Below are 22,171 nucleotides of genomic sequence, written 5' to 3' on the forward strand. Positions count from 1 at the left end.
AGTGAACGATTCCCTGTATGTTGTAATTCAGGCCTCAGTGTACATATGGCACTAGCCTACACCATAGAATTATAGGCCTATACACAGATCATTTACAGTAACGTGTGTATAGCCAGTAGGATAGACTATACAATCCAGTTGAAGTGGCAATGGATACATGTAAAGAAACTGTAAAATGGTGTGTGTGTGTGTGTGTGTGTGTGTGTGTGTGTGTGTGTGTGTGTGCGTGCGCGCGTGCGTGTGTGTGTGTGTGTGTGTGTGTGTGTGTGTGTGTGTGTGTGTGTGTGTGTGAGTCTGTGTGAGGGTGAGTGTGTGTGAGTGTTTATTATGAGTTTGTGTTTCAGTGTGTGTACATGCATGTATGTATATGTGTGTATGTGTGTGTGTTCATGCGTCCGTGCATGTGTCTGTCTGTGTGTGTGTGAGCACATGTCTGATTGCTCCTGCATGCGTGTGAGTGTGTGTGCATGCGTGTGTGTGTGTGTATGTGAGCACATGTCTGATTGCTCCTGCATGCGTGTGTGTGTGTGTGTGTATGTGTGTGTGTGTGTGTGTGTGTGTGTGTGTGTGTGTGTGTGTGTGTGTGTGGTGTTGCTTGGGGGAAGAGGAGGCGGCGGGCGAGGAGGGGGGGCTGGGGGGTAACTTCACATGCTATGTAAACAGGCTCAAGGGGTGGCCCTAAGAGCCCAATTACACGCACTCCTTGAGTCAACACAGACACAGAAAGAAGCTGTCGTCACCCAGCCCTCACAATAAAGCCCTGTGATTACCCCAGGTTGGCTGCGGTTATAGCCTGCTCGCGCTCACTCTCACCCCGCAGACCCAGTTCACCCTCAGACTACAGGTTTCCCATCTATGTAAACAACGGCGCTTGATAGTTTTTAGCGCTGAGCTCAGCTCGTTCCCGTTCCGCGAGGAGGAAATGAAAGGCTTCTGGCGGCAGGGCCTGGATATGGGGGATAATGGGGTTCTTGTTTGTGTTTTTCCCCTCCATGTACGCGGTTTCGCTAGAATGCGACCCGCGGGGTGACACCCTGTATCCCTGTATCGGGTGATCGCACTTTATGAGAGTGTGCGACGGGCGGCTTTTTTTCTTTTTGGCAGACGTTCCCACTCGCCTGTGATAACGACTCGATCGAACACCGATGGCTACACCTTTGTTTATCCATCTCCCGCAAGTCAAAACGACTGCTGTGAAAATAGCCTATTAAAAGAAGGAGTCCACCGACCGCTTTTACCCCCTTCATAAACCGGTTGGCGGCTCTCTTTGCTTTCTGGAATAACAAAATTAATCTGTGGCTAATGCAAAAACCCGGCCAGTCGACAAACACGAAGGGGAAATAATAAACAGGGTGGATTTCTCAGCCATTGATCTCAGACTGCCCTCGTTAATTAAAGTGTCTTTGTGGATTGGTTGCGGTATAATTACTCATTAGGGACTCCACCCCCTCTGGCCAGGCCCTGCGTTGCCCGGGCAACATCAGCAAAAGTGTCAGATATCCTCCATGCTAATTTCACGCAGATGTTGTCCGGTATTGTTAGTGTTGGCATTGTTGTTATTGCCTCGTAAAAAGGTCTGTGTTCTGTGAGTATTTGACGACCAATCAGGCCCCTCTCTTTAACGGTCCCCTGGCAGACATCCATATCATATTGCCTATTAATTTTACACAGTCTGTTGATTTCTGCCGTGGTCGTCACGGGTGAAAATGCAAGATGAGGAGGGAGAGGAGAGATGTCTAATCAGTTTGAAGTGGTCTCTGCTATTTGGAGCCTAATAATAAGACACACGTTATTGCTGTAACAACATAGTCTAAGCCTGAAATACTTATTGTAAAAACAGCAGTTTTGAGGTTATATAGGCTTGTCGTCTTGTCTACAACGTTTGTACAGATGTACGGAAGGTTACTTTTCATTATCGATAACATGTTGTGATTTAAGCTCACTATGCCTGTATCTTCAAACTGCATCATACCCAGTAATGAATCATTATGAAAGCAAATTAAAATAAACTGACAAGGCAAATGCCTATTTGGGCATTAGATCTCTTTTGTCAATGCATGAATAAGTTAAATCAAATGGTGCACTCTGGTGTCAGATCTGAATCTAAATGTTTTAATTAGGGATGCTCGATATTGGCTTTTTTACTGATACCGATATACCGATATTGTCCAACTCTTAATTTCCGATACCGATATCAACCGATACCGATATATGCAGGGTTTCCCCCCCCAAAAAACGGAATAATTTCAGGTAATTAACATTACATATCTCTTGTTGTGGAATTAACACAACATTATGCATACTTTTTAGGGATGTCCGATATTATCGGCCGACCGATATTATCGGCCGATATCGGCAGTAAAATGTGATATCGGAAAATATCGGTATCGAATTTTTTTTTTTTTTTTTTTTTTTTTTTACACATTTATTTAACCTTTATTTACCCAGGCAAGCAAGTAAGAACCAATTCTTATTTTATTTATTGTCAAAAGTATGCATGTTGGTTTAATTCAACAACAAGAGATATGTAATGTTAATTTTTACTTTTTTAATTATCATATTTTGCACAGATAATGCTTACATTTAGAAAGCCTTTTGAATGCATCCAGTGAAATTATTAATTACCTGAAATTATTCAGTTTTTTTGGGGGGAAACCCTGCATATATCGGTATCGGTTGATATCGGTATCGGTATCGGTATCGAAATTAAGAGTTGGACAATATCGGAATATCGGTATCGGTAAAAAAGCCAATATCGAGCATCCCTAATACTTTTGACAATAAATAAAATCAGAATTTGTTCTTACTTGCTTGCCTGGGTAAATAAAGGTTATAGAAATGTGAAAAAAAAAGAAAAATCGTTTTTTTAATATATTTTTTTTGCAAACCGATACCGATATTTTCCGATATCACATTTTAATGCCAATATCGGCCGATAATATCGGACATCCCTAGTTTTAATTGTATACACGCTGATTGACAAGTTAAAAGCAATTGGTTTTGATGCAATCCTACCTGGAGGGGAGAGAACAGATCCCCCTCCCCTCCCAGTGAGCTGTGGTGTTCCACAATAAAGCATACTAGGACCGTTACTGTTCCTAATTTATGCAAATGACATGTCGTCAGCTTGTGACTGCAACTTGTTCCTGTTCGCGGACGACTCAGCCCTGCTGGTCTCTGACAACAACAAGTTACAGGTTGAAAAAACCCTCAGCTCTGAACTCGGCAGAATCTGCACCTGGCTCGCTGATAACAAACTATGGGTAAAACAGAGTCCATTCTCTTCGGATCAAATAACAAGCTCAGCAAAACCAACGGCTTCTCTGTTACAGTGGGTGACAATATTGTCACAAGGAAAGATGAAATTACATACCTGGGTTCCATCCTAGAGGCAAATCATTCCTGTTATAAAATGGCAATGTAATAAAAAAAGTCAACCAATGAAAAATATTCTTGTACCGAATCTCCTCTCTGGTAAACAAGAATACCCTGAAGACTCTAGCAGGAGCACTCATTCAAGGGTACTACGACTATGCTTGCACCTCATGGTACCAAAGCACCTCAAAGGCACTAAAAACAAGATTACAAACATCACAAAACAAACTGGTCAGACTATTACTTGACCTTACTCCTAAAACCCACCTCACCCCTGCCCATTTTGACAACCTAGGATGGCTTAGAGTAGACGACAGAGTACAGAAACTTGCAATGGGCCTGGTCTACAAGATATACTACACCACTAAGGTACCCATGTACATGTCGAAATACTTCCCAAAGGTCAGTGAATACCACGACCACAACACCAGAGGGAGTTCCACAAATCATGTTCAACCCAGATTCGGCACAAACAAGGGTCTAAACACGTTTCGCAATTATGCCACATCAATGTGGAACGCCCTACCCACAGCCGTAAAATAATGTGAATCCCTACCCACCTTCAAAACCGGTCTCAAAGAGCACCTACGGGAGGCTGCAATTCGAAACTGGCTCCTGTAAAGGTCCAAACCCCCCTTCCCACCCAACCACCCCCTCCTATGTACAGTTTCCTCCCCCTTGTATGTAAATTATCTGTTAGGATCTCTGGTTAACAGTACTGTATATTTGCATATCTTGTATGTCACAAATGTAACAGTATTATATACCTGTATGTCATGTATTGTCATAAATGTCATTATATATATCTGTATGGCCCCCGTAAATGTACAAACCCCTCCTCCCACCTACCCATCCGCTCCTAATGTACAGTTTCCTGCCCCTTGTATGTATATATTTTCTGTTAGGATAATAGTACTGTATATTTGCATATCTTGTATGTCACAAATGTAACAGTACTGTATACCTGTATGTCAGACATGTCAAGATATATATCTGTATGTTGCGTATGTCATTAATGTCATTATGCATTGAAAATGGGGGACCCTGATGTAAACAAGACTAAAGTCTTTCTCTGGTCTGCATCCCCTTAACAATTGTGTGTATTGAGCCGTACTGTATTGTAACCGTTCTGCAATCTGTTTATAAAGTTTTCAATCAATCAATCAATTGTTGCTGGTCACAAAATGGATATAAAGGATTTTGCTCCCATCTAGTGGTCATTTTATGTAGCGTTACCTACAACAAACATCTGGATATTTTCAAATGTTGCCTATGGGTGTGTTTCTATTGTTCTCAATTATGCTATAATATATTTGCGTGTTTATTTACGTGTTTGTTTGTTTATCTTACTAATTTGTTTTTTGCACACTAAAAAAAGATTCAAAATATCCTTTTTTATAGGAGAGTAGGCAATCCCGCTGAGCTCTCAATGACGCAGCCATAGTCATAAAATGTTTGGATAAATCATTAAGTGGTGCGTGTTTTGAAATAATTGCCTTGTATGCTGCAGGATTTATAAATGGGATATTGTGGTTAATAAAGTTAATCAAATCAGACTTGCCCTTGACAAACACAGTAACCTCTGCATTCTGTAATGAATGGCTAGAAGGATGTTGGGAATAAACTAAATACATTCATACATTGTGTTCATCATCATGACTCATGAGTCGCACACATCGTAATGACACTTCATATCCCAGGGGGGGATAACAGTTATCACTGTATAGATAACGATTGATTGATTAGCAATGCGACCAGCCACTTTGGGCCACTGGCCCAGCTGCACGTGGAGAGGAGCCAATGAAATGACACGTGTGTGACGGCCGGAGGCGGGGACTCGCCACCAGCGTCACGTGACACGTCAACACCACCGCAGTCTTGCAGCGAGAGCAGAGCGCCCACTAAACGTCCCTCTACCTCCAAATATCATCTGACATTGAAGAGAAGGTAAGCCTTTAAAGACGAGATGTCAGTTGAGTATATTTACACAGCGAGCATTGTCATCATCTTAATGACGTGTCATGCTCCGACTGTCATAATCCGCTTGATAATGTATATACCTGCCGCATTGCACAGAAGAGGAAAACCCCTGCTATTATGGGGAGGCCTGTTTAGCATTGAGCTAACCCCTGTTTAGCATTGAGCTAACCCCTGTTTAGCATTGAGCTAACCCCTGTTTAGCATTGAGCTAACCGCTGTTTAGCATTGAGCTAACCCATGTTTAGCATTGAGCTAACTCCTGTTTAGCATTGAGCTAACCGCTGTTTAGCATTGAGCTAACGCTAACGTTAATAGTTAACAGTAGCCTCAAAATGGGGTGTCCGCTGTTTACTGGAGTCCATTGTGGGGACAACGTTAGCAACGTCAACCAGTAACCAGGATGGCGGCGCCACAACAACCTGCGGGCTCCACTGTCATTAGTTATTAACTTATTATCGTTGAGAGTCGGTCAGCAGCACATAAGAACATGTTCTGACTGCCTTGCTATGACATATTCGTGTCATATTGCAACCATTCGATCTACATCAGCTTTCAATTGTGTTAGCGAGCAAGGATTTGCAGCTAAAAGCTCGAAGTTAGCTTTTAGTCGATGTCATTGTCCATCAGCATCAATGATGATGATTCATGACAGGTGCATTATAGCTGAGGAACACAGTTATTAACAAGGTCACTGAAGTATCAGCGCATTAATGGGAATTATTCTGATCGACACAAATAGCTAACTTTAAACGAATGTCAGCAATCCTATTGTGTTCGAATTGGGACTGGGCCTGTTAAGTGGAGAGCTACTGTAAGGTGAGCTGGATATTAGTGATTGATTGATTGATTGAAAACTTTAATTAACAGATTGCAGAATGGGTACAATACAGTACGGCTCAATACACACAATTGTTAAGGGGATGCAGACCAGAGAAAGACTTTCGTCTTGTTTACATCACAGGGTCCCCCATTTTCAATTCATAATGTTACAGAAACCGCCAAGGTTATTATAGTTAATTAAAACGATTTGTGTGTGTGGGGGGGGGGGGGGGGGGGGCATTTAAGTTAACTGAAATAAACAAAAACTAGACAGAAACAACAAACTAACTTAAACTATATTGTATACTTGTTGCAAAACAAACTTTAATTAAATACAAAGATACAGAAATTTCTTTAGTTTTAGTCTAATAGACTACATGACTGAATCAATTGCCTTCACAAAGTGATGTGTTTGTAAATACCCCCGATATAATAATACAAATGATAATACTGACACTATTAAAAACAATACTAAACGGAAGCAAGAAAACCCACTGAAACCAAACACTTGAAAACAAAATAAAAACGTACAAATGAAAAAATACAAAACTATATGTAACCCTGGTCACACAACATGACGTTAGATGCTAGATCCCAGTGTTTACTTTTATTTAAATTGTTTAGGTAGTGTGGGAGTGGTTAAGGTTAGGGATGACTTCATAAACAACTTTTTTAAGGTTGAGATTATGATGACTTGCAGCTTGGCCCAAAAGCTGACGACCCCCAATAAAACACAGAGGACCCAGTGTGCTCTAGCATCAACCCTCACACAAAGACCATGACAATGACTGGGCTCGGTCAGTGTATATCAAATTAATCCCACTAACAATGCCATTGCAGTCGTCCTCATACACCTGTGAAATTGGACCTTATTAAGCTTTTTTTGCCACGACTTCCAAATGGTCTGCAACATCAAAGCTTTTAACGTCTCTCTTATGTAACACAACACTATACACATCGGAGATACTATTGTGTGAGCAACCTTTCTCTGTGAAACTCAATCGACGTCCTCCTCCCTCTCGCACAGATCGGCGTCATGGCGGCGGCGTCTCCTTCTCTGGATCCGGAGCTGATGAGGGAGGTTCTGGAGTGCCCCATCTGCTTGGAGACGTACAACGAGGACCAGCTGAGGCCCAAGCTCCTTCAGTGTGGCCACACGGTGTGCCGGCAGTGCCTGGAGAAGCTGCTGGCCAGTACCATTAACGGCGTGCGCTGCCCTTTCTGCAGCAAGGTCTCCCGAATGAGCAGCATCTCCCAGCTGGCCGACAACCTGACCGTGCTGAAGATCCTGGACTGTGTCAGCTCTTACAGCGCCACCTCTGTCCTCATGTGCAAATCCTGCCGCAACCGCCTGCCGCGCCAGTACTGCCGCGACTGTGCCACGGTCCTGTGTGACCTCTGTAAGGTGGAGGGCCACCAGCACCAGGGCCACGCGGTCCATTCCATTAGGGAGGCCGCTGAACAGCGCCGCAAAGAATTGGGCGGTAAACTGGCGGCTCTCCGCGAAGCCATGGCCCAGATTCAGAAGAAGAAGGGGGCCATCGACGGCGTGTCCAAGTCCCTGAGACTCAAGTGCCGGATCGTGCAGCAGGACTACGCCAAAGCCGAGCTACGCCTCCAGGAGGAGCTGGGGCGCTCTCGGAGGGCGTTCGCCGCCTCCATAGCGGAGGTGGAGAAGCTTAACGGTCGGATCCTGGAAGAGCAGACCTATCTCCTCAACATCGCCGAGGTGCAGGTGGTGTCGCGCTGCGACTACTTGACCATGAGAGTGAAGCAGAATGACATCGCCCTGCTGGAAGACGACGGAGGGGGCAACGATGAGGACGAGATGGACCTGCGGAACAGCTTACCCATCACGCTCGAGCTCCAAGAGCCAGAGCTGGTCAAGACGGAGCACCCCAACGCCCTGGAGGTGGGCCAGCTCCGCACCAAAACCTGTACCGTTAGTACAGACGACGAGGAGAGCGGGCTGGAGCTCGGGCTGGAGGGCGCCGTAGGGGGGATGCATGTGGGGGCTCTGGGCGAGGTGACCGGAGCTCCGCTGGATCTTTACAGAGACATCGACATGACCACGGCGGTAGAGGAGGCGGTGTGCGCCTCGCCGAGCAGCTTCAAGTCGAAGTCTATGGACGCCGGAGGGGGGCCTTCGCCCGGAGGTGCCGGTGCTAGCGGTGCTAGCGGAGGGCCTCAGTTCTGCCAGTTTGTGAAGAAGATGGGCTGTAAGGGCAATCTACCCGGCATGTTCAACCTGCCCGTCAGTATCTGTGTCACGCAACAGGGCGAGGTCCTGGTGGCTGATCGTGGAAACTACCGCATCCAGATCTTCAACCGCAAGGGCTTCCAGCGCGAGATACGCCGCAACCCCAGTAGCATAGACAACTTTGTCCTGAGCTTCCTGGGGGCCGACCTGCCCAACCTCATCCCCCTGTCCATCGCCATCACCCCCCAAGGCCTGATCGGGATCACGGACAACTACGACAACTCGGTGAAGGTCTACACTACGGACGGGCACTGCGTGGCCTGCCACAAGAACCAGCTGATCAAGCCCTGGGGCATCGCCGCCATGCCCTCGGGCCAGTTTGTGGTGTCTGACGTGGAGGGCGGCAAGCTGTGGTGCCTGGCGGTGGACCGGAACGTGGGCGTGGTCAACTACAATCGCCTGTGCTCAGCCGTGCGGCCCAAGTTTGTGACGTGCGACGCGGCCGGCACGGTGTACTTCACCCAGGGCCTGGGCCTGAACATCGAGAACCGGCACAACGAGCACCACCTGGAGGGTGGCTTCTCCATCGGCTCGGTGAGCACCGACGGGCAGCTGGGCAAGCAGCTCAGCCACTTCTTCTCCGAGACGGAGGACTTCCGCTGCATCACCGGCATGTGCGTGGACGCCAACGGGGACCTGCTGGTGACGGACAGCGGCAGGAAGGAGATCCTCCAGTTCCCCAAAGAGGGCGGGTTCAATATCCTCATTCAGGAGGGCCTGACCTGCCCCGTCGGCGTGGCCGTCACTCAAAAAGGCCAGCTGCTAGTGTTGGACTGCTGGGACCACTGTGTCAAGGTCTACACGTACTTACAGAAGAGGCGCTCCTCCACCTGCTAGGTGGGGGGGGGGGGAGGAGGAGAGAGAGCGGGGGGAAGAGAGAGCCGGTCCCCCTGCAATGTACAGTGTGCGAATGTGTGTGAGAGATTGACTGAGACCCTGCGTATGTGAAGGTATGTGAATGGGTGTTCAGGGAAGATGGACAACTAGTCTCTCATCTGTCACTTTAATACCAATGGCTGCATTCCAAACAACCCTCGCTCCACCCAGTATCTGCTCAGTGCTGCTTACTACAACAGGTCATTAAAATACGTGTGTGTTCTTCTCATCACTGAGCCCCAGTCCGTTTGGAGCGACTAAAAGCTGAGCCTGTTGGGATCTTAGCCCGTGTCTACCGGTCCGGCTGCCTCTGTTGACCTTCGTGGATCACGGCACTAAAGACGGCAATAATATGTCGGTGTTCGGCTGAGAGAAATGTCAATCAGTTGTGTGAAGTTCTATTTTAACTGCTGTACTGTATTACAAAGAGCTTATTGATGATCATAGAGCCTAATGAAATTTGGCGAGAAAAAGAAAGTGCTTACATGTCAATGGATATTTACAAGTAATGTAAAAAGAAAACACTGGCCTATATGTTGGGAATGAAGTTAATGATTAAAACCCTGCCACCAATAAAATATATTACATAGCCTAGATCTGTCTCCTGTAGGTGCTGACTTGGCATGAATCTAGCCCAGTGGTCGGGGAAACATTTCACCTTCAAGGAAAACATTATAAAATATTTTAAAAGAAGAGCCACAGTGAAGTTTACACTTGGATTACAAATATCAGAATTTCTATGTACCGGTAGGCCTATTAACTACTGTACTGAAAGATGCACTGGAAATAGAAACTACAGTACAATAGCATCCTTTTGTTATCGTGCAGGAACTCAGTTTGCATGGCCACCAATACCATACAGCAAAACAGTCGAGTCATCATCACTCCAGTTGGTCTTTATGTGGAAATGGGTCATTATTGAAATCCAGCTCACATCCCTCAGTACCTACACTACACACACACCAAAATACTGCTGTCAATCATATTAAGGCAAAGAAGACTGACAAGTCTGTTTTTATTAAAAGGTTAATATTATATGACAATGAATTCTACTTTCATAATGAATATGATGTTGAATTTTACAAGTTTTCTTTATAAAAAATAAATTTTCCTCAGTGAAATTGGTGAGCCATAAGATATCAGGGAAATAGCCACAGGTTCCCCTAGCCCTGATCTAGCTAGTTTTTGGGGGCTGGTTTAAACTGGCAAATGAAGTGGTTCAATTAAGTAGTTAGTACTGTTGTATAATGCATTCACATCTCTTTCACGTCAGGTTGAAGTTCTGCCCTGAAGTGCAGACCACAGATACTGTAAGCTCACTCCCTCTGTTTTAACTTGAATCATAAAAGGGAGCATTTAGGGGCTGCTTAACTTCCAAGTGCATATTTTAAGAATTGAGCTGTATTGTAAACACTTAACAGTTGTATGCATTTTTATGTATTAAAATAAATATGTGGTGGGCATTGGGAACTAATGCAATTCAGTTGATACTATACAAGTAGTTTTTATGTATTTGAGGCCTTGCGGTGGAATTGTGTCTTCCAACATGGCTGTTTTTAACATGGGGACCATTGTTTTGTACATGGGCATGGAAAATACACCGGCGGTTGCCATGTGTTGATATATGATAACATAAAAATAATCATTTGGTGTCTTATTACTGGGTCTTGTAGACGAGTCACAGTGGAACAGGAATATGCTGTTCCCGTCTTCTATACTCTACCATGGCACAGAACCTAGGCATTTTCTTTCATAAAGTGGTTAGGTTACCGATGCTTAACAGTCAGCCATGTTGGAAGAAAGATAACAACATTCCGTGCGAGTCCTCTTGTCACATGGCATCCGTTAACTTTGCGTAGCCATGTTTTGTCAAGTCACCCTATCTTGGTTGCTAGCATGCTAACCTCGTCACAAATCGTATTCTCTCCCGACGCTTTCACTAAAGTGGCCACTACTATATGCCGTCCTACCCCAGATATTATTCCACAATTACATGTACATGTTATAGACATATGCAGTAAAGAGCGGATAGAGAAAAAAAGCATCAAATGCTAGAAAAATCAAGTGTCCTTGTTTCAATGTGTTGAACAACAAAACTACTTGTTGCTCACATTGTCTAAATAGTGGTTTTATTGTTCACTAATTATGTTTTTTGGGTTCCTTCTCTTGGCTATTTCTTTCATTATTATTATTATATTTTTTTTGTATGGATTTCTTTGATACTACTATGACACTACAATGTGTGTGTGTGTGCAGAACCAAACTCCCATGTGTCTTTCTGGACCTCCTGCGGTGGGAGGCAGTGAACCTCTAACAGTATGTGTTAATCACATTAAGTGTCGTCTCTGTAAAGTTTGTCTCAATTTCATGTTTGTATTGTTGATTATCTATTGAGTGCAATAAACCGTACATTGAAGATCGAATTCTTATTATTTTTTTGTTCCGCCATTTCCTCACACGGTTAATGATCCGACATAAAGTTATCCCTTTTAGGCAGCTGGGCTTTCCCTAAACAATGGTATAGGGGCGCAGTGCCACCATGTGTTTTTTGTTTGTTTTGTGAAAGCTTTGGGCCAGCTTAGAAACAGACACATCATTGTCTAATACGTGATTGCTCGGCCCTCTGTTCCAGTGTGTGCATGAGTGCGTGTGTTTTCGTGGTCAACGTTAAACTATTGTGCAACCTTATGCAGATATAGATGACTTATTTAAAACGTACCCTTGTGTTTGCTATTTTATTTAAATTATGTGTTTAAGTTGTAGGAAATTTCAGCAAATGGCTTTCTTTATTGCACATTTTCTTGCCTCCCGGACGATACGTAGTTGTGACTCTACACCATCTTGTTTGAAAATCTTGGGGGAAGGCCCTGGGCAGGGTAACTAACTATGTTAACATGGTATATATACACTATGCACTAATATATTCTTTATGCAGATGATTCGACATTGTATTACGCTGCACCATCATGCAATGTACTTAATGAAGTTTTGAGAACTTAAAGTTGTGCATGACTGGGTAGTATGTAATAGACTTGTCCTTAATATCTCCAAGACTAAATGTATTGTGCTTTGAACAAGGCACAGGTTATCTACAAATCCAAAGCTTCATTTTAACTTGTGTAATTCGGCAGTTCAACAAGTTGAAAGTACTAAACTCCTTGGAGTGACGCTGGATTGCACTCTGTCTTGGTCTCAGCATATTAATTATATTGTTTTGAAAATGGGAAGAGCAATTGGTATTTCCAGGAAATGTGCTTCTTTTGTTGCCCGTCCCCTTTTATGTCAGATAGTGCAAAGTTTAGTTTTATGTCATCTTGACTATTGCTCTGCGATGTGGTCATCTGCTGCAGTGGTGACCTCAGGAAGCTCCAGGTGGGCCAGAACAGGGCAGCACCACTAAGGTCGAATGTGAGCCGTATGCATGCCCTCTTGGCTTAACGTTGAAAATAGATTGTCTTTTAATATACGTGTGCTGTTCAAGTTGGTCATGAGCAGTAAAACTGCTGTTTTAAACAGATTGTTTTTAGTAATACTGTGCATGAGCATTACACTAGACTAGAGGTTCCAGTAGTGGGCAGCTTGAATTGCGAGGTCCTAAAACCAACGCTTTAAGGAGATATTTTATTTTTAGAGCATTAACTCTTTGGAATAACCTGCCTCAAAACCTCTGCTGCATTTACAGTAGATTCACTTTTTTAAATAATCTTAAATAGTTTTTAACACTGTAAAGTATTTTTCTGTTTCTGTGCTTCCATGTAATTTTAGCCATCTTAATTGTTAGTTTCATTATGTATTGTGTGTTGAGTACTGACTTTTAATAATTTAGTTTTTGCAATAATAATTGTTTTTGTATGTTTTTTTTTGTGTGTGGACCCCAGGAAGACTAGCTGGTTGCTATGGCACCAGCTAATGGGGATCCTTAATCAAATAAAATAAAATACTGATATCAGGCTGATAACCAAATAATTCCCTAATACTAAAAACCTGATACCAAGAACCATAATATGCAACATGTCAAAGCAAAGCCACTTGATTCTCTACACGTTCTCTAAACATATTAGGCATACTGTATACCTCAACAACTATTGTGCAATGAACCCAAATCTTCAAATCTGATCGGACCAGTACTCCATATCAGACGACGATACTTAAAGGTTTTGTAGAATTGATACCGGGTCCGGTAGTGAAGAAGTATCGGCACATTCCTACTTGTGTGTGGGGCTGTGCAGAGACGGAGAAGGCAAACCACCGACTTACGTGAACTCAAGCTTTCGCTTGCCATGTTCCAGTTAGACATATTTATTATCAATTATGCATTCTGTGTGCACGTCATTGTCGGTGCCAAGCAGGTCAATGTTGCAACTTGCATCCAAGAAAGGCTTTGAAGGAGGACTGCATTAAAGAGGGACAGACTATTCTCATACTGCACGATGACACATCAAACAGCATTGTCCGTGTCGGGAATAATCAAGCGCGTGCAATTTTCTTTTTCAATATATGGAAAATTTGCACAGTGGTCTTTGAACCAATTCACTTGGTAATATATCAAACACTCTTCAGTACGACAGCCATAGTCCTTTCAGTGACTCGACACAATTTGTGTCTTTGTGAAGGTTTCTGAGCAAATACCCTCTCTGTTATTGCCTATTTGCACAACTGCAAATAATGGAATTCTGTAATACTCTGCTGTGATTTGTATTTTATTATTAGTTTATCTTCAGATTTGTCTGTAGTGCCCTCTGATGTTTGCTATTGTAATAACCTAAACAGGCAACGGGACTAAATACATTGAATATATTAGCTGCAGTACAACAGAAACATCAGCCTGCTTGTTATCATGTTATAATAATAATAATATAATGCAGGACCTGTTGCAGAGGTTATCATGTTATCATGGTCTTTGCAAATAGTCACAATAAGACCCAGGTTTGAGGATAGTCCCTTCTTAATCATACCAACACATCTCATGTTGGATATGAAAACAATGACATGTGTTTCAATGGTTCAAGTAAAAGTAGAAGTAAAAGTGAAAGTACTCGTATTAGTACTAGTCTTAACATGATAGTATGCCATTGTGGTACATTCATTCATAACCAGGGACCGATTTGAGGGAGGATGATAAGTGATAGGATCCCCACTCGTGAGTAGAAATCACAGAATGCGTCCCGATCCTTTAGGTGGATGTTGAGGGGAAACAGTAATTTCCTTGTCTAACCATCTCCCGGTGTAAGACTGTAATTGTTACCTGCTGTCTCTCTCCTCTGTGCAGCTGTCAGTAGGTTTGTTTAGATTTGTGGCGAAGTGGTGTTTGTGTTCATCAATGTGAATGCCACCTCTATGGGCATCTCTGGCCTTGTCCCTTTCCCATACCGCTCATATTTTCACTTTCTTTTGTTTTTGTATTATTTAATCATTTATTTATAGACTTATTTGGTGGAAACGTGGTCTGCAAAAACGAACTCCCTGGTTTACAGAGGAAACCCGTAACATGAAAAAGGCAATGCCGCAAACTTGAACATAACTCGAAGTGTTCCGCCTTGCCTGGAATGACGGTCTACAGAAATACAAAAAGGCACTCTTGCTTGCCAAAACCTCATACTTTTCCAGGCTCATCAATGAAAACAAAATTAACTCGACGTTTCTGTTTGATACAGTTGCAAAACGTACTCAGAAACAACCAACTGCACTAAATCATGTGTTTTCGGCCAATGACCTCATTGAATTCTTTACCAAGAAAATGTATCTCATAAGAGACTAAATGTATGGCTTACTCACCAATCAGAGTGCCTCCCAACATCAGATGGGCCTTCCCTCTGCTATGCAATCCAGCCATACAGTATGCTATCCTGCCTTGAAAACGTCTCACTTAGTGTCTTCTCAAAATGGGTTGGTGCAGCTAAACCCTCAACCTGCTCACTTGACCCTCTTCCAGCAACTCTCTACTACTTAACATCTCCAACACTTCACTGTCTACTGGCGTGGTGCCCTTGGCTCTTAAATCAGCCGTTATTCAACCGCTATACTTAAAAAAACGAACTTCGACCCCCTAATTTTGGAAGATTTAAATAAATCTCCAATATTCCCTTCTTATCCAAAATATTTCAACGGATTGTTTCAACACAACTTACTGACTGAAGTAACAACCTTCACAAATCCTTTCAATCTGGCTTTAGAACCTTCCACTCCACTGAAACGGCGCTTACCAAAGTGCGTGGATGCGTGCGTGTGTGCGTGAGCGCAAGCACCCGTCCCATCTCTGGTCTTTGGAAACATTCACGCACCTACTGTACCACATAATACCTCCGGGAATCCGCGGAGGCATGAGGGATACACCGGCATTCACCTGATCGACTCTGGGCTTGGCTTTACATGTTCGGGAGACTCGGGTGCAAAAAAAACCTGATTATAACCATGTCTGTAGCACAACGACAGCCCGAGCTGTGAGTGAAAGGGGAGCAAAGCCTTGTAAATTGTATCTGAATCTCTCCATTGCATAAAAGAGTATGTCTCTCCCATTCTCATATCTCTCCATCTCGTCCTTTTCTCTCTCATCCATCTACCCGTCTCTCTTTCTCTCTAAAACCATATTCTAAAACCATTAAGTCTGCTATACGCCATTCTCCCTTTCTCTCTGTGTGTGTGTGTGTGTGTGTGTGCGCCCGTCCCATCTCTGGTCTTTGGAAACTTTCATGCACCCACCGCATAATACAGTTCCCCCCGGGAATCCGCGGAGGCATGAGGCAGGGGGGTAGGTGGGGAAAAGTTACCATATCTCAGCAAAAATATTTTTTGCCCATTATTCAAACTGAGAGACAAATCTAACACCGACCACCAATTATATTATAATGAAGAAATAAATAAAATGTTCAATAGCCCACATGTAAGGAGCAGCTGATGGTTGTTTGTTTGACCAAAGTGCAGTGTCCCTTTAAGTGTCATCCCTCTTTAAAGAGCAACGCCACCCGTTTTTCTTTGTTTCTTTTTTCTTATGATATTGTTGTGTTGTTGCAGTTTGTGAGCATGCACCGCCCTCTCCTACTGCTGTCAATCAAAGAGAAGCCTCAACTCTGTGATTTGTCATCTCAGTGTAAATTCTGTGGCAGCTCCATGAACACTGAACAGGAAGTTAATTATCCACATTCTCCATTCTGGTATTGCTAACATGGCCCACAAAGTCAGAGGTCCAGTCATTGTCTATGAACCAGCCGGAGATTTTACATTGATGTGCCAGATCACAAATTCAAGGTGTGTTCACAAATATTTAAGCTCCCGAGCTGTCGTGGGCCACAGGGATTACATTATGTCAATTCTTAAAATCATTTCGCCCTTGGAATCACCCCCTTTGTATTTTGTCCTCCTCCCTGACCTGCCTGCATCGCTCACCTTTCTGGTACTGCAGCCAGAGCTGCTGCTGGGCCTTCTTGCTGGGGAAGTAGATGCTGCAGCTGAGCTCGGAGCCGTACAGGGCCTCAGACACGTAGTGGCTGCCATACTGCTGGAGGAAGGACAGCAGCTCCTCCCTGGTGCTCTCCGCCGACAGCGTCTTCAGCACCTTGGAGAAACCTCCGGAGGGAGAAGGGGAAACGATGGGATATACCATGTTAAATTGTTTTTTATAATAATAATAATAATAATAAACGGTTTGGAGCCTGTGGGGTAAGTAAGCGGAAAACACTTAAAATCGCCGTTATGCAAATGGTTCATACTTTATATAAAAACAACCCACATTGACCAAAGAGCTGTACAGACCAGGGCAGGTAGTATAATTACAAGAAGAAAACAACAGATAATAGGTATTGGCACCAAACAGCACATCAGGGGGATCCAAAGGCTAGAGAATAAATGTGTGTTTTGGGCCTGGACTTAAATTAATCAACAGAGGCTAGAGAATAAAAGTGTGTTTTGAGCCTGGACTTAAATTAATCAACAGAGGCTAGAGAATAAAAGTGTGTTTTGAGCCTCGACTTAACACATTGGGCGCCGGGCATTGTGCCCATCATTGTACCCAGTCTGCCAGCACTATAACCCTATGAAGATGTTTACCTTCTTTGCAGGGCTATAACTTTTTAAATTGTATTGCTATATTGACATTACTATGGCCCATTCAACATCGATTATCTATTGTTCCGGATGAGGGAACGTTATATTTTTTCATTCATACATTGTTGTGTTAATACCTTCGAGAATATAAGTATGTTTTTAAGCTTTTCTGCTGTAATTCCAAAAACGCTAGTTATAGGCCCTGACGCATATGATAGATTATCGATTGGCGTTTCTTTCCTATACAAACTATATAAAAAAATTCAAATGTATATGATCGGTATACATTATGCTTCATCATGCGTGAAGGAAAGGGGGGGGGGGGGGGGGGGTCGTTTATAATTCCTTGATCGTCAGTAACGGCTTTATTTAGTATATTGATCAGACTGATTGCAAACAAGGAAATGGACAATCGGGCTGAAAATAACGTTAGTGTCCTCTTACCGTTCACCGATGAGACTGGAGGAAAAATATCCCAATTATTTGACGCCGATCTCCTAGATCCATTTCCGGTTTGTATGGCGCAATAAACGCCGAAATCATATCGATTATTGCGTTTAGAAAGCGATACAAATGCACTCGAGTGTTTGTCTGGAGTCCCGTAACAAGATATGACTGCCGGAGGGATTTCCTCGACGCACCGACCGCCACTTCCGGTTTGACGTGAGTGTAACTCGCCCGACCATCCACCAGGCGGCGGTATTGAGGCGTTGCAATCTCAGACAGGGTGCTGCTGCAGTCCGGAGGGAGGCTGGATGAATTATGAATGCCATGGCGAAAAAATTAAATATTGATCCAAAAAACTATTTACGCCGCTGTTGGCGTTCAACGCATGGCTGGCAATACCGACTTATGCCGTTTATGGCGCACAATGTGTTAAAGGAATCAACAGAGGCTAGAGAATAAAAGTGTGTTTTGAGCCTGGACTTAAAGGAATCAACAGAGGCTAGAGAATAAAAGTGTGTTTTAAGCCTGGACTTAAAGGAATCAACAGAGGCTAGAGAATAAAAGTTTGTTTTGAGCCTGGATTTAAAGGAATCAACAGAGGGGCCAGATCTGACAAAAGGGGATGTTGTTGCACAGCATTGGACCCTGAGCTTAGATTTAGATCGCAGGATGGCCAGGAGCCGCAAGTCAGCTGACATGAGGGACCTGGTGGTGGAATAGGTGGTTAGGGGGTCTGTGATGTAGGAGGGAGCCTGTCTGTCCATGTACTATAGGGCTCTATGAACAAACAGAAATCAACCAAAAGCAATTCTACACTGTACAGTAGCCAATGAAGAGAGAGGCTAGAATGGGACTAATATGGTCCCTCTTCCGGGTATCTGTCAGTTATAATATTATAACAGCGATATTATTATTATTATTATTATTATTATATTATCAACTAATACAATCATGCTCACAACTTAGCTCAGGCTTCTCATTATATTCTGCATAACTGAACTCTTTGGGGGAAAATGCACTTAGACAGTACATGAGTTAGAAGCTGACACTAAAATACTGTTTCACTAATGGGCAGAGAGCGTGTGAATGTTGTATGTTGTATGTCATATAACGGAAGGTCACGCGAAGAGAACATACTTATTGGAGTATAGCCTGTAAATGCTAGAAGGAGGCATTGAAAGCAACACACAAGAGTTTGTTGACCCGAACAAACACAATGCTCGCTTCACACGTGGAACACAGTAGGTGGCACCGTGTTGAAGGGCTTAGGAGCGGATTCCTGGTACTGTACAGCGAGGTACAGTACAGTGCACTCTCAGTGGACATCTGCACATATCTGACTTCACCCACGGACCACCGTCATACCTGTAGCCAGTGTGATGGAGCTGAGCTTGACTCTGTACAGGTTGCTCCGCACTCGCCACTGCTGCACCATAGGGTAGCCCAGAGCCTCATTGAACTGGGCATCTCCTGAGAGAGAGAGAGAGAGAGAGAGAGAGAGAGAGAGAGAGAGAGAGAGAGAGAGAGAGAGAGAGAGAGAGAGAGAGAGGAGAGAGAGAGAGAGAGAGAGAGAGAGAGAGAGAGAGAGAGAGAGAGAGAGAGAGAGAGAGAGAGAGAGAGAGAGAGAGAGATGATAGCATTATAGGACATGAGACAAAACTGTTAAGGTCCCCTCCATGTTTAACTTAAAGGCATGGCTTTAAAGGCATACTGAATACAATTATCCTAAAAACAATGTACAGTATAGACTTGTACAAACATAATCCTCTCAATCATCACTTATGACCCACTAGAAGGTGTGGTGGTGTCTTTATGATTCAGAAGTGTGTGGTAGTGTCTTTGGCTGCGTCCCGTTCCTCCCCTTGGCCCTACCCCTTGGCCCTACCCCTCGTTTTGGAGTGCCCTCAATGGGGAGTCACGAAATGGGACCGCACTAGCACTCAGTTGCCGACAGCGTAATGACGCAACTCACCCACGCGCCGACTGTTTACATTACTTACAGGCAGCTTACATGTACATCCGAAGGACCATGAAGCTTGCTCTGCATACCATGTAAATTATAAGAATGTCTTCAGTGTTTATGCTTGTATATAAAAAGGTTTTTGGTATTCAAACTCTTGACATTTTGTGTTGTTATTTGTAGCACAAGTGTTAATCAAATGTTAGTCAGGTTATTTATATTCATACAGTATGTCAGTCAAATAGAAAATGAATGGGTGAGACTATAATAAGCATATACAGTAGTACTGTACTACATGGTATTGCATGGTACTACATGGCAGTATAGCATACTACATGATACAACAGAATATGACCATGGTAGTACAGGGTACAACATGGTATTGCAGGTTAATACAGATTACTGCAGTGTATTACATGGTACTACACTGCAGTACATATTAACTTTTTAACTTTTTACTTCTAGGTTCTTGATATAAATTCTAGTAATTCGCATGTATATGTAAAGAGAATACAAATCCACTGCAAATATTAACAATTGTAGAAAATACATTTAATAAATAAATGTACCCCCCCCCCCCCCCCCCCTACCAATACAGTACCCACACTTGTTCTGGCATTTTGTCAACCATGCATTGAAACAGGGCCAAGAAGCGATCTGTTTTGGGCCCCGCTCTCTTCATGGATTCACATTCATATATGTCATAAATGTCTGGATGTAACAGTACTGTTTATCTGTATGTCATGTATGTCATAGATGTTATGATGAATTGAAAATGGGGGACCCTGATGTAAACAAGACGAAAGTATTTCTCTGGTCTGCAATGTCTGCATCCCCTTAACAATTGTGTGTATTGGGCCGTACTGTATTGTACCCATTCTGCAATCTGTTAATACAATTTTCATCAATCAATCAATCAATCAATCAATCAACAATCAATCAATCAATCAATCAATCAATCAATGCGCTTCTGTTCCATGGAGAGAAACCATATGGATGTACTGACTGTTCAGACAGGTTAATAAGCGATTTTTTATTGGTTTGTCATGACAAACCAATTACATAATCCAACATATGTGTAAAAACTAACATATTCAAGTTGACTGTGAATTTGTTTAATGATTCGTTCAAAATAAATCAATACTTCCATTTGTATAAATTACTGGTCTTATCTCTGCCATTTTCTTTTCTTTTACATTTTGCGAAAGGTTTGCCGTATAAATGTCTGGATGTAACAGTACTGTTTATCTGTATGTCATGTATGTCATAGATGTTATGATGAATTGAAATGGGGGACCCTGATGTAAACAAGACGAAGTATTTCTCTGGTCTGCAATGTCTGCATCCCCTTAACAATTGTGTGTATTGGGCCGTACTGTATTGTACCCATTCTGCAATCTGTTAATACAATTTTCATCAATCAATCAATCAATCAATGCGCTTCTGTTCCATGGAGAGAAACCATATGGATGTACTGACTGTTCAGACAGGTTAATAAGCGATTTCTTATTGGTTTGTCATGACAAACCAATTACATAATCCAACATATGTGTAAAAAACTAACATATTCAAGTTGACTGTGAATTTGTTTAATGATTCGTTACAAATAAATCAATACTTCCATTTGTATAAATTACTGGTCTTATCTCTGCCATTTTCTTTTTCTTTTACATTTTGCGAAAGGTTTGCCGTGCATTCTGGAAATATGTCTCTCCTTCTTATCGAGCCTGCATCTTGCCAGACTCCGTTTGTAGCCGCATTTGGAGGCTGAAACGTCACTACCCCTTGATCCAAAGTGAAATAGGACACCCCTACACTTCGCAGGAACGTGCAACACAGAGGGGTAGGGCCAAGGGGAGGAATGAGACGCAGCCTTTATGACCCACTAGAAGTGTGTGGTGGTGTCTTTATGCCCCACTAGAAGTGTGTGTGGTGTCTTTATCATCCACTAGAAGTGTGTGGTGGTGTCTTTATGACCCACTAGAATTGCATGTGTGATGACACTAATATGTTGAACCTATCATGGTCAAATATGTGGTAACTTTTAGCTTCAGCGTACACAGAGCGCTGAGTAGGCATCTCCTGAATAAGCTGCTGACTTGAATTCCTGATAAATGGGTGCTTGTTCCCAATTTGCATATCCACAGACCCTTACACTCTAAATGAGGGTAAAGGTGTAGAGATGCTGCTAAGCCATTTTCAGCAGTTTATTGAGCATTTGGTGGAGACAAAAAACAACCACATTTATATACACATTGTTATTTAATATAAAACATATTTAAGGTTAAAATTACATCTGGAGGGGATCTTTAAAACTCTCAGTCGATGAGGGAATGATTGCTTCACCCCCCCCCCCCCCCCCCAAATAAGAAAAAATTAAAACAATTTATATAATCAGTTTCATGGTTCTCAAT

At 43.0% G+C, this 22,171-nt stretch overlaps 2 protein-coding genes across 2 annotated transcripts in view; one reads left to right on the top strand and one right to left on the bottom strand.

Moving 5' to 3' along the window:
• LOC311237094 (astrotactin-2-like) overlaps positions 1–22,171 on the bottom strand; it is a gene marked incomplete at both ends in the record, with an annotated part of 130,440 nt that overhangs the window by 99,018 nt on the left and 9,251 nt on the right. The window contains 2 exons of the mRNA XM_084324900.1: positions 16,694–16,873; positions 19,163–19,270. Coding sequence (XP_084181026.1) covers positions 16,694–16,873; positions 19,163–19,270 — 288 coding nt within the window. The remainder of the gene's footprint in view (positions 1–16,693; positions 16,874–19,162; positions 19,271–22,171) is intronic.
• trim32 (tripartite motif containing 32) lies at positions 5,265–11,702 on the top strand. Its single transcript, XM_084325318.1, has 2 exons — positions 5,265–5,322; positions 7,202–11,702. The coding sequence occupies exon 2, from the start codon at positions 7,211–7,213 to the stop codon at positions 9,269–9,271; it is 2,061 nt and encodes a 686-aa protein (XP_084181444.1). The 5' UTR covers positions 5,265–5,322; positions 7,202–7,210; the 3' UTR covers positions 9,272–11,702.

This window comes from Notolepis coatsorum (assembly GCF_963971535.1).
Source record: "Notolepis coatsorum genome assembly, chromosome: 11".
NCBI classification, from domain to species: domain Eukaryota; kingdom Metazoa; phylum Chordata; class Actinopteri; order Aulopiformes; family Paralepididae; genus Notolepis; species Notolepis coatsorum.